This window comes from Aspergillus bombycis (genome assembly GCF_001792695.1).
Source record: "Aspergillus bombycis strain NRRL26010 chromosome Unknown contig00162, whole genome shotgun sequence".
In the NCBI taxonomy this organism is placed as follows: Eukaryota; Fungi; Ascomycota; class Eurotiomycetes; order Eurotiales; family Aspergillaceae; genus Aspergillus; species Aspergillus bombycis.
Genome location: NW_019170164.1, coordinates 1 through 15177, shown reverse-complemented (window position 1 = coordinate 15177; position 15177 = coordinate 1). Strand labels below are relative to the sequence as shown.

Genomic DNA, 15177 nt, shown 5'->3' with positions numbered 1-15177 from the left:
AGGCGAACGAAAGAATTATATTGAGCAGGTCCAGCGGTTAACGACGGACATACACCACGAGACGTGATGATGTGCTGGACCTAAATCTGATGCAATCAGGCCGGTGCGTCGAGGCTGGTGTTGGCAACCGCCTAAAGAGGAAAAAAGCCTTATATTGTCAAGACCATGCAACCTCGTGAGAAAGAGCGAAAAAGGTGCAATGCTGACAGGGATTGAATTAAGGTATCTTATGACCAGGAGATTAAGCTCTCTCCGTCAAATATGCATAGAAGAATGATTAAAAGAAAGAAATGGAGCTAAACGAAAGATATCATTAACAGATGGCAAAGAGAAAAAAAAAAATTTAAAAAATTTAAACGTGAGTGCCACATGGTTGAACCCATAACGCAATTAATTTTATGAAGGCGAAAAAGGGTAAAAAAGTTTGGGTTCTGAAGCGGAACCACCGACTGAAGATCCACAAGATCCAGAGCTCCCGACCCTCTCACGCTTTTCATGACAAACAAAAATCGATGGCGTGATAGACTCGGCACCCGTGAGGGTTTTTGCTTGCGGAAGATCCGCTATTCTTGATGCAATTAGGCCTAGATCGTCATTACAGTATTGCCTAGCTCTGCTGGGTGAGTCAAGTGTGTATACAGGATCCGCAGCTAGTCGAAACTGCACTAAAAAAGCCTCAGAAAGAAAAAGAAAAACAGGAAATCGTGTCCAAAAGAATTCTCGTTCAATTAGTATGTACAATACAAAGTGGTCTGGTAATGGTCTCTGTTCAAATCAAGAAAAAATTCGATCCTGCGCCCGCCCAGACTCCCAAGCCGTAGCTTCATCATTCATATCCAAGTTGTGGCAATTTGTATACTTCTCCGACCTCGAACGCCAAATCAAGGCAGTACAAAGATAGACTGCTTTCTCGTGACAATGAAAATCGAAGCTTCAAGAGACGTAAAAATACGGAAAGAAAGAGAGGGAAAAAAAAAAAGGGAAAAGGAACAAATGCGCTGACAGATCTTCAACAGAAAGCGCCGTATATGAACTCGCACACGAATCGTGATTAGATAGGAAATGGAGGTAAAATGCAGGAGAAAATCGAAAATACTGAAGAGAAAGGACTATATCTTGACTAGCATGTACCTGCATGCATGAGATTGAACGTTCCACGTTCTATCTGGGCGTTGTCCCGACGGCCTGAGCAACAGGCGCCAGACTGGACGGAGCCACTTTGCCAGGAAAGCTAGAGGGTGGGCTCTGCCGTTTTGCCAACAGGGCGAGTTTCTTGCGCAGGGATGCCAAGCGACCCCTGATGCTGGATACCACTGAATGACCCGTCAGAAGAGAAATTTACAATTGTGTGCGTGGGACAACTCACATTTCATCACCACCTGTCTGTCTTCCACCCGTACGCCATCCAGCATGGCTTTGTCGCCATCTCGCCGGGCATCGCCTTTGTCGGTGCCAATTCCTAGGCCAGACCGGGATACCTCTTCTTCCTCTAGTACAGCTTCCAACATCCGAATGGCGGTGACATAAGCTATCTCGCACCCAGACAGGTCTTCACCTGTAAGTTCATTGATGGCGGCTGCCCGACTCATCTCTAGCGCCCGATCATACATTAGCTTCTCCGCCGTTACACCCGAACTCACGACAACGTCCGTGGATGCACCGGAGCCGACGGAGGAGCCGACGGAGTGATTACTAGGATGACTGGGGTGATCTGGTGGCAAGCGTTTCTGGCCCTCGATTAACTTGAGACGAACAAATTCTGCCTTTTCCAACACCTCATTGAATCGGTTTCGCACCCATTGTACGACATTGTTGATCCGGTTGCTGACAAGCGTGCTAGTGGCGTCCGTCCTCCCCATCGCCGATTCGCCAAACGCTTCTCCACGGTTCTTCCGGGTCCACCAAGCACCAGCGATATCCATAGATTTTGCCAACAAGGAAAGTGCTTTGACGTAGAGAACGAGGGCTTCCTCGGACAGAGTTACAACAGCATCAACCGTGAGCCCACCATCCGTCATATCGGTAGGATCCCGCTCCCCGCCGGGCACATTAGCCCTTCCCGAAGGGTCTGTTTGAACGGATGGCGCCAGTGGGATGAGTTGCTTGTACTTGACCTCGGCGAAGCCATACACCACGTCACTTCGCGTGGCACACTCTTCGATCACTTGGACGGTCTTCGCGTCCTCATCCAGGGTCACGTTAGTCCTTGCTCCATCCCCGACAACCATCAAACTACCTTGAGCCGCCGGGTAGGCTGGGAAGGGGTTGTAGCCCAGTGGGGGAGAGCGCCCTCCTTTCGTAATAGTCATAGGTGGCGAGAATCCCATCCCAAACAAGCGTCCGCTGGCCATGTGAAGCGCTTTTGAGATGGCAGACGTAGGACTCTGGCCGTATCGACGCTCGTAAGACCCTTGGCGAGCGTGTGTCGAATCAGCCCGAGCTCGTCCAGAAGCAACCTGCATTGCTTTACCTGTAGTGGCCAAGGGTGATGTAGCTGTCGCTGTGGACGAGCCTTGAGTGCCTGGACGACGGGACAGAGCATAGACGTTTCTGGGGAAGCCACCCTGGATCCGAGGACTATGTGCCAACTCATCTGCAAAAGCATTCACCTCCACAGCACGTTTCTCCACGAGCACATAGTCTCTCTCAAACGCAATTTCTTGTGCAGCGCGCTCGCTTTCCTCTTTTGTTTTCTCTGCTTGCTTCTCGGTTTGTGGGATTCCTGCGTAGGTATTTCGGCTCCTCTGACGCTCCATTACAAGGGCCGTAGCATTTCGATCCACAAGCTCTTGACGACCGGGAGCCGTGGCAAGAGACACCGCACTCGGTCTCTGAGGTGCCGTGGCTGCCGGTTCTTTGGATGTAGTCGGTCTGTCCACACTTCCCACCCTACGCATAGGAGACGAGGAAGCCGGTGGAGTGTCCGATCTCTGCGTGGTAGGTCGATGAGCAGCTGGGGACGATACTAGATCGTCCTTTTTTCTAGGATACGAGGCGTCCTTCTCGCGTTTCATCCCGGTGGGGGTCCTTGATCCCGTTCGAGACTGGGGACGAGATGTCGACCCGGTAGTGTCCACAGCGACAGAGGAACGGCGAGATGCTGATGGGGCATCATCAGCTATTAACCCCGGGATAGGTCCTGTGATAGTATCGCAATCGAAGAAATCGGAGAAAGTCATACGTTCGACGGGGTTTCGCTTCAGTAACATTCGAATAAGTGACTTTATTTGATCCGAGGCAGGGTTCTCCTCGGGGAACTTGATCCTGTCCTCTCCTTTCTCAATCTTCCGAAGCAGCTCGACATGGTTTGTTGCCCTAAAAGGAGGTTTGCCCACCACCATTTCATAGAGCACCGTACCCACAGACCAAAGATCTGCTTTAGCGTCGTACTTCTCGTACCGGAGGATTTCGGGGGCCATATACAGAGGGGAGCCACACAATGTTTCAGCAAGCGATGTCGACGGAAGAGATCGAGCAAACCCGAAATCCGCAATTTTGAGCATTGGTAGAGATTCCAGTCCCGTTGCAGGGATAAAGGATTCTTCACACCCTTTGAACGGCACGACCTGAGCCACGCCACTCCGGTATGACGACGGAGACGGACACAGTAGAAGATTTTGTGGTTTGATGTCACGGTGAATCAAGTTTCGGTCTCGGAGAAATTTCAGGGCGCTTGCCAGCTGCTTGAGAAAATGGCGGACGACCACTTCATTCAGTGCGCCGCCACGAGGGTTCGGATACTTTGCAATCATGTCCTGCGTATATCGGTGGTCCCCGAGTGTATCTCGGCGCTTGATGAACAGTGACAAATCTCCCAAGGCACAGTATTCCATCACCAGGTGGATGTGTGAAGTCGTCTCATGGCAGTCAATGAGGGCAACGATATGTGGATGATATAGCCCTTTCAGGATATGAATCTCCGAGGAAAGGTTCTCTTTTAGCTTCTTGTTCAATTTGGAGAGGTTGACGGATTTGATGGCGACGTAAGTACGTGATTTCTAGAAACCCAAAGTAATTAGCATTGGCCCCCGTATAGCTCCACCTGAACAGACCTAATGAACCTTAACCAATCTAGACTTACCGTATGGACGCCCTGATAGACTGTAGCAAAACTCCCTCGGCCAATCTCACCCAGTCTGGTATAACGACCAATAGGCATCTCGGCATGGGAGGTCTCCTTGGACCTCCTGTGGTGTGAAGATGCCATACTGCAAACAGGGCGGCGACAACGCCCTAAGAGGAGCGTTCACAAAGAATCAGCCACGCCCTGACGGCCACACAACTACCTCAGCAACGGCAGCAACAACGATTGATGATGGAAGTGGCCCATCAGGGGAAGGAGGCGATGTCCAGAGGGCCGGTCGATAGGGAGCTATCAAGAATAGATAAGGCTGGGGGGGGTGGAACGTAGAAGGAAAGCAGAGGCCGAGAGTCGTGGAACGAGAGAGGAGACGATGAGCGAGCTATCAGACGTCAAGGACCGAAACGACAGAAAGTGGACCGAGTCGCTGAGAAGGAGAAGTGTCGAGGTGAGCAGCAACGACAAGGATGGAAACAGTATACAGGCGTACGAGAGCGGTGAGGCGGAAACGGGTGCTCTACGCTGATAGGAAGGCGATAGCTGCAGGAGGTAGCCAAGGATGTTGATCAAGGTCGATAGTGGTCGGGATTATCCCCGATAACGCTCTATAGAAGGTGGTACATGCGTTGATATGAGAAAAAGCAAATGGGAGTAGATCAGAGAAAAAGGAGACTGTCAAATAGAGGCAAATCGACAGAAGAAAGGAGAGAAGTACCGGCTCTGGCGTATCAGCGGAGGATGATGTGATGAGACCAGGGCGGGTGACAAGTAGTAGACCCAAGGAACCTTTGACGATCTCGTCGTTGGGGAAAAGTACCAGTGCTAAACTAGTATGCGATAACGATCTATTGGGGACCAGTGGGAAGCAAGGCGGTCAGAAGGGCGGCGATGGACTGGGAGATGATCGGGAACCAATCCAGATGAATACCCAAAACAGGAACAGGTTAGCTACTGGAATGACCGGGGATAACTGAGATGACTGAGAGGAGAATGGTCAGATTCCTGAAGGCGACTGTAAAATGATGGAAGATCCAGAAAGAATGGCGACGATAGAGAACCAGGGTGTCTCCGAAATGGGAACCTAATCTAGCAGTGGCCTGAGGCCGGAAGGGCATCACGTTATCGCTTCGATGGCAGCCAAATACGCAAGCACGACCAACGATGGAACCACGCTATTCTATGACATCTATGTACTTACTACTACTACTAGTAGTACTATAGTCTCTCACCATGACACCTGCACTCCTGTTTCTCATCTCTCTTCATCACCGGAGTGAATGACTCATCTGATGATAGCCTCCTGTTCACAAGCGCCCGGTTTGCCACTGAATGACTGAAGATTGATCTGCCGAATCATCGATAAGACCAAAGTGGAGACGCGTTAGATATGTTGGCGTCCACTAAAGACCTCCAGGCTGGCGATCAGCAACCTCGTTGACGAATCGTAGAAAGTTGCCTAAGGGGATTCAACCAGTCATATTATTATCTTCGATTTTGGGTCACGGGTATCTCATGGGTGTCATGTGAATCTTTTCCAACACAAAGGCAAGGCTATCTACGCCGCCCAGTATTCCTTCCAAATCTTGCAACAAACATGGTAGAGAGGGAAAAGGAAAGCAAAAATGAAAAAAAAAAAAGGACAAGAATGAAATACAATACAAATCCCTTACCATTTTCCTGATCTAAAGAGTCAAAATCATGTCAAATAAGCTTCCCAGGGACTGTTTCATCCAAAAAGCATGTCCCAGTAATCTATCTATCTTCAGAGACCAAGGCCCCTGACGAGCAGCCACAGCACAATCGGTACAACCACATTGTCGTTGCACCCCGTCAAAATCGCTTCGGTCGCACTGGTGCCTGCAGCCGCTATGATGGCTTTGCACACCGTCCAAAGCCAGAATAAATGATTCTGCTCATCGTTCACATGCACAGCCCACTGGCCAGCGGCAAGCCACAATCGGGAAAACACCAGACCCCCAGTCACGGCCGCCGCAAAAGCCACACTGCCCTCCAAAGACTTGCCTCCACCCCAGAACCACTTACGCCGACCAAACCGACGACCCACCAGTGATGCCGCTGCATCTCCAAGGCCGACGCATACTACTCCACTGACCATACTGACATCCCGGAACTGAACATCCCATGCGCCCCACGGGTGGTCTTCCGATCGGGGGATGTCAGCCAAAGAAAGCCACAGGGGAATAGAGCATCCGATAAGAAGGAAGATGTGAGAGATAATGACAGGTCCCCGATGGTCACGGCCGTCAACATAGGGTGCCAGGAAATAAGTCAACGGACGAGAGATGGGCGGCATTTGGGAAGCTCGGAAAAGATCCAGAAGGAGAAATATAGACAGTACTAGAGCGAGAGCGAGAGCACAGAATGCAGGATCGATGTAGATGGTGGGAAGAAACATCAATACCATCATGCCGTGGAAGACTTTGCGTCTTGTATCCACTTCTACAATGGAGCTCAACTTAAAAACAACACCCAGGCCCATCATAATCACCACAATACAATGAGCAGCAATTAAAAGACGTGCGTTGGCTTCCCCAAAAGAAGTCTGCCGGAGACACTCCATCCAGCCAAGAGAGCACATTTCACGATCCAAGCGAGGAGGAAGAGGGATCCAGTACTCCAGGTTCCACATGAACACCCAGAACCTGAACCAGGACACATTTCCAAGTAGGTAGCTCAAAGCCCACCCAAACGGCTCCTCTCCAGCCAGCGCACGTTCGCTCACGTACTTCCGCACTGGGCCCATGATGATAACTGCCACAGCCGCATATACGTATAGGGCGTAAAGCCATTTCCGCACTTGTGCTTGTGGTACAGTCAGTGACAAAAAGGATGCCAGACCCGGGGCCATCGATCGCTTCCGTCGGCCACTGGGAGTGGTCCTGATACGCTCTGAATGTGCAGCCTCATCCACGCTGGAGATAGTATGTCGTCGTCGATTCACTGCATGCCGATGACCATTCTCTTGGGGAGCTCTGTCGGTCGTTCCTCTAGCTGGAGTCTTCTCTCGGAACTCATGCGTTGTTCTGGGTGATATTGGCGCTATGTGAGCCTCGTATTCACTGTCTGACATAGCATCTTCGGAGGAGCCCGCTCGGCTCAGTTTTTGGCAGACTTTATGGTCGATAACATACAAGAGATTTTTTCGTGATTGTGAACCACTGGGCGACCGTCTAAACTTCCAGCTGGGGATCCTAGCTAGAGCGACCTCCCAGCGGAGAACATGCCGGCAAGAGATAAAAATGCACAAGCCGCCCAGCCACAATAGCGCTTTAAGGATCTCCGCCTGGGGGGAGCTCGCAAACAAAAACAGATTCACAAGAGCACTCGTCAAAAGCTGTAGCTCTGCCGGAAGGATACTGGTAGTTAATAAGAAATCTAAAGTGGGTATCAATGCTTGATGCAACGGAAAAACAAGGGTCAAAACTTCAGAATTGAGGCCGCGAAGCGTGAGAGGCTTGGGTATCTTGTGATCTGCAGAAAAATGCTCCGAGACAATAATGGGTATCAACGTGACCAACCAATGGACGACACTGTGACCATGTATCCACTCGCGCAGTGGAATGACCGGGGCGGGTAAAGACGAGAGACTGAGAATGATGTTCGGCAATACCAGCGCAGGGCTACGGTGCGCCAAGGACAAAGAGGTGTAAATGGGTATCAAAATCGGGTAAAGAAGGGGAGCGGGGTCGAAACTGCTTGGAATGGTAAAAGAGTTTAATCCAGAAAGCCGTAGGCGTCCATTTCTCCTGAGCGGATACACCGCGTACAGCCCAGAGACAAGAACGCCATGAGCAAGTAGTTCTACCAAGCGATACAGGTAAGTGATGAATTTTGTAAGAATTCCGAACAACAGTCATACGTACCTTTCCTCCAAGCCCATGCAAGTGACCTCGTATTCTCCTGGGACAGCACAACCGCGCCCACGGACAATAGCAGACCGGTCTCTAATAGCCGTCGCAAGACCTCAAGGCGCTTTTTTCCGACCTTCCCTCGTAATCCCACCCGTCCAGTTCCCGTGTCTTCACTGGAGCTCTGTCGTGAGCTCCGGGACGTTGACCGTCCCAGTGAGGACCACGGTTGCAATAACGGCAACCACGAGTCACGGTCTGCGGCATCATTGAAGCTCGAACGCAAGCCTTTCCGTTGGCGCAGAGGAGGCGCCGGGAGTCCTTTTAAAATTCCTGTACTCTCATCATCTGCCTCGGTGCCGCTATCACTGGACGTTTTAGGCCATGAGTTGGGAGTTAGTCGATCGCCGCCCTCGGTAGGTAGCAAATGTGGTTCGGAGCGCTTGGAGCCCTTGCGATGGTAGGGGTGCGGCGACCGGGAAGTATCTCGGAGACTGTCCGGGACAAATGAATCGGGTTGGAATAGATTATTGGGGAGAGGTAATCTCTCCTCCTCATGGTTCTGCGAAGCGGCCATGACCCCATGGACTCTTGATCGGAGAGTTTTAGAGCGAGTACGTCATATCTAAGGGGACAGTTGCGGAGACACGGGGCACTAAACCGACAATACCACGTTAGTAGATTTTCTATGAGCCAGTGCAAACGGGCAATCCAGGACATACAAAGTGAGTATAAAGGCGTATTGCTGGTGGAGGCGTTGTGAAGGATCGGTTGTTATCTAATGAGGCAACGAAAACGGAGGCGGTTTTTTGCGTATCACATGCTTTTAGGCTCACGGGATAATGCATGTCAACGGCCTTCACCCAGATTATGCATAGATCTAGGCCTCTATGATTAACATTCCACTCACAAATTTCCTGATCCTAATTTCATGAAATCTAGTATTGCTTCAACCAAACATGTTCCAGTCAATTCTGACTCAGCATACCATAGCTGATCGCCAGACACTTATCTCCTGATGTCTAAGCACCAACTTATCGAGCAGATGTGACCAATCAATTAGGGTTGATGCTAAATCTACACACAGGCCTTCTGGGCGAACGTGGCATCAGCCTTGTTCTTATGTCACGCAATATGCAGCGGTAGTAATTCTCTCTACTCGGACCACGCGTCCGTGGGGTTATGCGTCTGTAGGATGATCCCAGCCGCCAATTGCCGCCCTTTCTGGCCCCATACTGACGTGCAAGGCACGATCTGACCCGGCCAACTATTCCCGGACAGCGGCTGTGCTGTGTAGAGAACTGCATGGGAAACACCCGCTGTGGAGTATCTTTCGAGAATGCGCTGCAGGCACGACTCCAGTTCAGGGCCTGATTCTTTGCCAATCTCGACTCCTGTGTATCGCAGATTCTCGTCCGTGATGGTGTCGATCTTGCGACCAACATCCAATTCTTCCGCAGCCATCCTCAAACCACCACACCGATAACCCAAACCCTGCCATTCGATATCGCTACCCCGGGGTAGTTCAGCAACCTGGGCAGCAAAGAAGGGAGGAACCAGCACGTCCGACTGCACCACGGATATGTTTGGCAAAGCAGCTGCCTCTGACTTTGTTGGTTGGTCATAAGCTCGTCCTCCATACTTGATGTCCCAAGCATCCAACGCTGGTTCTTCGTCATCCTCGTCTGAATCGGTTTGCTGGGCATGCAACGTCTCCCAGAGACTCCATGCGATGTGGGCTTTGGTATCCATGTGGTCTGTTCCCGTTAGATACGCAACTGCCCCCAACCACCAGTCAACCTGCATCGCCGCCGCAACCCTCCACATATGCTGCAAAGACAACACCGCTCGCAAGGAGTAGCTCTCAAGCCATGACTCCGGGCCAGCGACTATATCCATCGACGCCGGTTCCAGAGGTATCTGACCGGCAATATACACCAGCCGCTCTGATGCCTGCACCGGGGTAGACATAGCCTGTGAATACGGTCCAATATTAGCCGGGGCCCAGTACGAACGGGACTGAACATGAAGGCCCTGCCGCAGATCCCTGGGGCCCAAATCGATGACCAACGAGACCATAATCTTTACCCCCTCGGGGAGACTATCCCCACAAGCCACCGTAGCTCTGGCGGGAGGGTTCGGCTTTTTGAAAAGCGAAACGTAGATATCGTTCATCAACGGGAAATCAACCATAGAGCGAATCAAAACCGTAGCAAAGACAATATCAGCTGGAGTCTGAGTACCCGTAGACTCCAAAATAAGCTGTATCTTCCGCGCAATCGCCTCCATCTGCTCCCCAGCACCAGGGCCAGCCTCAGGCGCCGCAAGATTCGAGATAGCCCAAGTGCCGCCATTCCTCGACTGAGCGACTTCCCCAAGCCGCCACACAGGCTGAGATTCCTTCACCGTCTCGATGACATCCAGATCCCTCACATCCGACACCACCCCATCCAAAACCCCAGAAAACGTCTCATCCAACAACGCCGGCCGCCTCACATCCTCCGGAGAAACACCATCCTCCCCATCCTTCCTCACACACCTCGCCCGCCGAAGCCTCACAAACCCAACACCCCCTTCCCCAGAACAGACCTCCCTCTCGGCAATCTCAATCCTCCCCTTCCAAAGAAACGCAGGCCCATCAACCGCCAGACTCTCATACTCACCCCCCTCCCCAAGAACAGCACCCCCCAAATCATCAACCACAAATCTCCTCATGCCCCTCTCAATCTTCCTTCGCACAAGCCCATCCCGACTCGAAACATCCCCCCATAGAAACCCGTCATCCAGCCCCCCAGAGGCAACTTTGATAATCCTCGCCTCACATCCAACCCCCGCCATATCCTCCAACAGCCCCGCCTGCGTAACCACGCCCGCCCGTTCCACCGGCGCTGGGAGCACCGGATAATTCCACAACCAAGCCAACGGTGTCAGCCCAAGCCGAAACGCCACATTCTCAATCCTCGTCCGTTGATAAGTGGACAAGATAGCCCCCGCACAGACGGCATTCGCCTCCGGATGACACTCCATCACCCGTTTGAGCAGCGGAACGAGCGACTCCGTCTCGTCTTCCTGCCCGGACTCCACCATCTGATCTGCAGCATCATTGCGGTAGATGCGGGCTGTGTCGACCGCACCGCCGGAGATGGGGGCGCGGTAGAGTGGGATGTTCAGGGCCTGCTCGTAGAGTGGGATTACGGCGTGGCCGATGGTTTGGTACATGAAGCTGTCAATGTCTTCTTCCGGCTCTTGGGCATCTTGGACCGGGGGGTGGAGATTTGCAAGGGCGATGACTTTGTGGCCGTTGCGGATGCAGTGGAGGAGAGAGTAGAGAGAGTCTTTTCCTCCAGATATTAGGGCGATCACATTTAGGCTTTTGCCCTGTTGTGGTCGTGGTGATGGGGTCATGGTGGGGTGGGTTTTATCATTTGAGGAGGGGTATTTTTTTCCCTGTTATTTAGTAGGTAGGTGGCCCCGCGCTTGCGCTAGAGTCTAGATGCTGGAGATATGTAAACTAGTGATAGTTCGGTTTAAGGTAGACCAGGGTTTGGGCCTTTTTAGTTGTTAATCATTCAGGATTAAGGATTGAACCCGTTTAACTTAATTTTTACTGCGGTCAGACAGTGGTTCGGAGTTCCGAGACGGAAGCCAAACCACTAACCATGGATTGTAGAGGAACTACTACGCTACATTTTCAGGACTGTGTTTTTCTTTGATGATTCTTTGATTATCACTAACTATGCCGCAGATTGAATGGGCACTTGAATTAATAACAGCGGGGGGAATAGTATTGATGCAAAACAAAATGAAAACAGGATGATGCGCACAGGGGTATGAGGCAATGATTGGGGACAAGTTGAAGTATACATGTGGCCAGCACAGGAATGACGTGGTGAGGGTGCAACCCGGGTCAAGGTCAAAACAAATATTACATCAAATAGGGACAAAGAATGCAAGGTGAACGAGAAGTGTAACGAAGAGAAGAAAGGGAAATGGGGACAGAAGTGAAGAATGACTTGAGCCATTCTGTTGATCGAGGCAAAATATCTTTGCCAGAAAATGCGAGTATGAGAAAAAGAAAAGAAAAATCCCAAATCACCACCAGTGCCTCAAAACGAGAAGTCGTCATGCGCTCTAAGTTTAGTCCAAACCGTGGACTCCCAGTGCGCCGAAACCGTTGCAGCCCAGACAACCGGTCTAATGCCTCCAATGTAAGTCTTTCTTTGTGAAGACCATATGCTGTATTATGTTTCTCTTTTCCCCTGTGTGAGAAACGGAAATCCTTTTACCAGACACCTTAGCCTCCCACCTGACACCGCCAATGTAAATGCCCAGACGCCAAAACCGTAAAGACAAAAGTCAGACCAACCAGTGCAATGGTGGAGTAATTATGATAGTGTATTAAGTAGTAAGGGGGGAGCTCCTGGTCACATCGCGTCGTGAAGTTGCAAACGGCAATGGAGGCAACTAAGCGTGTTCGTCACGCTTGCGCTTCTTGGCAGATCGACGATCGATAGAGGGTGCGTCAGAAACACCATCTTCGGATGATTCGCTAGTCGTCGACTTAGTCGCCGCAGCGTTGGCAGCTTCATAGAGCACAGCACCCATAGCACTCGCGTCATGTTCCTCATACCGTTGAGATGCGCTGTTTGTGTCCAGGACGCCCATGACGATAGAACCACCGGCATGGGTCCTGGCGTGCTGCGCAAGGTTGTCACTCCGAGAAAACTTCTTACCACACTCGTTGCACTCGAAGGGCTTGTCCTGGGTGTGCAGAGAGCGGTAGTGGCGCTTAAGGTGCTCCTGACGACGGAAACGACGAGAGCAGAGAGAACAGACAAAGGTCTTGGAAGGATCATCCGTCAGGGATTGCTTACGACCCCGGCGGTTCACCGACACGGGAACAGGTGGGGTTTCGGAAGAGCTAGATACATTGGCTTCCGAGACTGAGCGGGACGGAGTAGCCGCCTGCTGAGCCGCGTTGGCCTCTGTGCTGTTGGCCCGGCTGTTGACCGGTGCCTGTGCTTTCTTGAGAACATCCTGGTCCTCAGAGTTGGCTCTCTTGAGAGACTTACGCGAGTTGCTTCGCTTCTTCGTCTTCATCTCGTCCGAGGTCTCGCTGGCATCACTCTGGACCGGGGCAAAATCGGTGCATCCCAGGAAAGAAAGGCCCGATTGGGTCAAATCCAGATCGTCTGAAGAGTCTTCCAAACTGTGTTCACTCAGGAACTCCTCATCCTCAAAAGAGTAAGTGCTGAGACGCTGTCTCTTTTCACCCATGTAGTAGGCGTTGCCACTGGGATGGAAGTCAACGAGGCGGTTGACAAACTCGTCCTCCGAATCAAGGTCGGAAAAGCTGTCAAAGGTGGGCAATGAAGTGAGGTGGTCCTCAGTAGAGCTGGTGTAAGCGGGTGATGGGTTCTCATGAACTGGCAAAGTCACAGCCTCGCTTCCCAGTACCACCTTGGGTTCCTCCTCTTCGCAAGAGAGAGTGGGCAAAGGAGGCAGCTCAGCGGGGGAGGATGTGCTGACGGAAGACTCGACAGTCAACTGCCGAGGATCACAAAAGTCGGAAGTGGCCTGCTCAACAGGGAAAGCCGACTGGGACGGAGCAAACAAGGAAGACACAGGAGAAGGCGAAGGAGAAAGAGAGGGACAAGAGCCGTTTGCAGAGAGGAAGTCTGAGCTCTGACTGGCAGTGAGAGAATTGGCATTAATGAAGACTAGAAGAAGTTAGTTGCTGGTTCCAATCCCCTGCTCAATTGATGAAAATGACAAAAAAGAATAATACATACCAGGAGTCATGGGAGGCGACGTTGCTGACCGAGCCCAGTCGGCACTGGCCAGAAGCTCGGCATGGACGTCACTTTCGCAGCCCTCTTTCACACCCTCCACCTTTTCGAATGAGAAGAAGCAGTCGTGAATTGGGGTGTGCAGTGTGCCACTGCTGGATGGTGGGCTGCTGATGGAACTTCCAGCGGTGGAGAGTGGAGGAGTGGAAGGGAAGTTATAGTAGTCGCCGACGAACCTTGTGTCCAAAGGCATGAGGCTGGGGAGCCTTGCTGGACGACGATTGTGGGCTTCAGGTGAGATGGTTGAGGGGAAGCGATGGGAGTCATGTTCATTGCTCCTCGGAAGGCATTGGTAGTAGCCATCTGATGCATATTCATCATGGGTTGAGCATTGTAGACCGGTTGTTGCTCTGGTAGGCAATGTTGCTGAGCGAAGGCCTGCATCTGTCCATAGTATGGCTGGGGTTCAGACGGGTGGCTTGTGTATTGTTGTCTTTGTGAATCAGCAGTAGGGTAATATGCAAAAGATGGTTGTCCTTGCACCGATGGTGCCATGGTGTATGTAGCGTCCATTGTGACTAGAAGATAAGGCATTAGTATGGACATCCTGAATGATGTAGTGTTCCTTCGACGAACCAATGGTGAAATGTGCTGAGGATCAAGCGAGTACTGCTTTACCTCTTGGGGGGTATTATTAAGTATGTTTAGTCTATGTCAGAATGTTGGTTCCAGAATGGTGTCGAGGCAGCTTGGTGCTAATGATAGATGTCGAGCACTGTAGTTGCTGAATGAATGTAGATATCTTGCTCTGGATGAATGAATGACTGAAGGCAGAAGAGTGCAGGCCGAATTAGGGTTTTATAGATAAGACTGCAAGTATGCAACGTCTTCTGATCTTCTGGTGAATGTACGGTATAGTTATATCTGATAGAAGGAAGGACAGGAACCTCTGGTCGATACGAGCCAACCCTTTTTGGATTCGGGACGATCACGATCAAAGGTACCGGGAGACAGATGATGAAGTAAAAGAAAAAGAGAGAAGAGAGGGATGGGATGGGGATTAAAGCCAAAAAATAAGAAATAACGAAGGGAAGGAAAGAGAATCGAGACAAGTCTAAAAAGGGAAAAATGAAAAGACTAAAGAAATAAAGAGGACTAATTTGAAGGGCAAGGACAGTCGCGGGGAAACGAGAGACAGGGCCGATATGGAAAGGGAAGAGGGAGAGACGGCCAGAAGGATGGACAGTGGATAAAAGAGAGACTGATCTGCTTGTGCTACGACTTAGTAGCGCCGTGCGTAGTGAGAGTTAGTAGTAGGACTGGAGCCGTACTTTTTAGTTTTAGTCCGTCTTGTCTATTTGGAGGGGGGGGGAGGGAGGAAGGTAGTATAATACTAGTAATTATACCTAATAATATCGTGAATTATAATTATAATTAT

At 51.0% G+C, this 15177-nt stretch overlaps 4 protein-coding genes across 4 annotated transcripts; all 4 read right to left on the bottom strand.

The window, feature by feature from the left end:
- Positions 1-1161: 1161 nt before the first annotated feature.
- On the bottom strand, positions 1162-4207 carry atg1 (serine/threonine protein kinase ATG1; the record flags this gene model as incomplete). Its single annotated transcript, XM_022538543.1, has 3 exons — positions 1162-1313; positions 1367-3998; positions 4082-4207. 3 exons carry the CDS (start codon positions 4205-4207, stop codon positions 1162-1164), a joined length of 2910 nt encoding a protein of 969 aa, XP_022383779.1.
- Positions 4208-5843: 1636 nt separating this feature from the next.
- ABOM_011414 (putative phosphatidate cytidylyltransferase) lies at positions 5844-8527 on the bottom strand (the record flags this gene model as incomplete). The annotated part of the gene is made up of 2 exons (XM_022538542.1): positions 5844-7903; positions 7966-8527. The coding sequence occupies 2 exons, from the start codon at positions 8525-8527 to the stop codon at positions 5844-5846; spliced, it is 2622 nt and encodes an 873-aa protein (XP_022383778.1).
- Positions 8528-9105: 578 nt separating this feature from the next.
- On the bottom strand, positions 9106-11355 carry ABOM_011413 (diphthine--ammonia ligase family protein; the record flags this gene model as incomplete). The annotated part of the gene is made up of 1 exon (XM_022538541.1): positions 9106-11355. The coding sequence occupies one exon, from the start codon at positions 11353-11355 to the stop codon at positions 9106-9108; it is 2250 nt and encodes a 749-aa protein (XP_022383775.1).
- Positions 11356-12414: 1059 nt separating this feature from the next.
- sebA (putative C2H2 transcription factor (Seb1)) lies at positions 12415-13992 on the bottom strand (the record flags this gene model as incomplete). The annotated part of the gene is made up of 2 exons (XM_022538540.1): positions 12415-13670; positions 13743-13992. The coding sequence occupies 2 exons, from the start codon at positions 13990-13992 to the stop codon at positions 12415-12417; spliced, it is 1506 nt and encodes a 501-aa protein (XP_022383774.1).
- Between the last annotated feature and the right edge of the window lie 1185 nt (positions 13993-15177).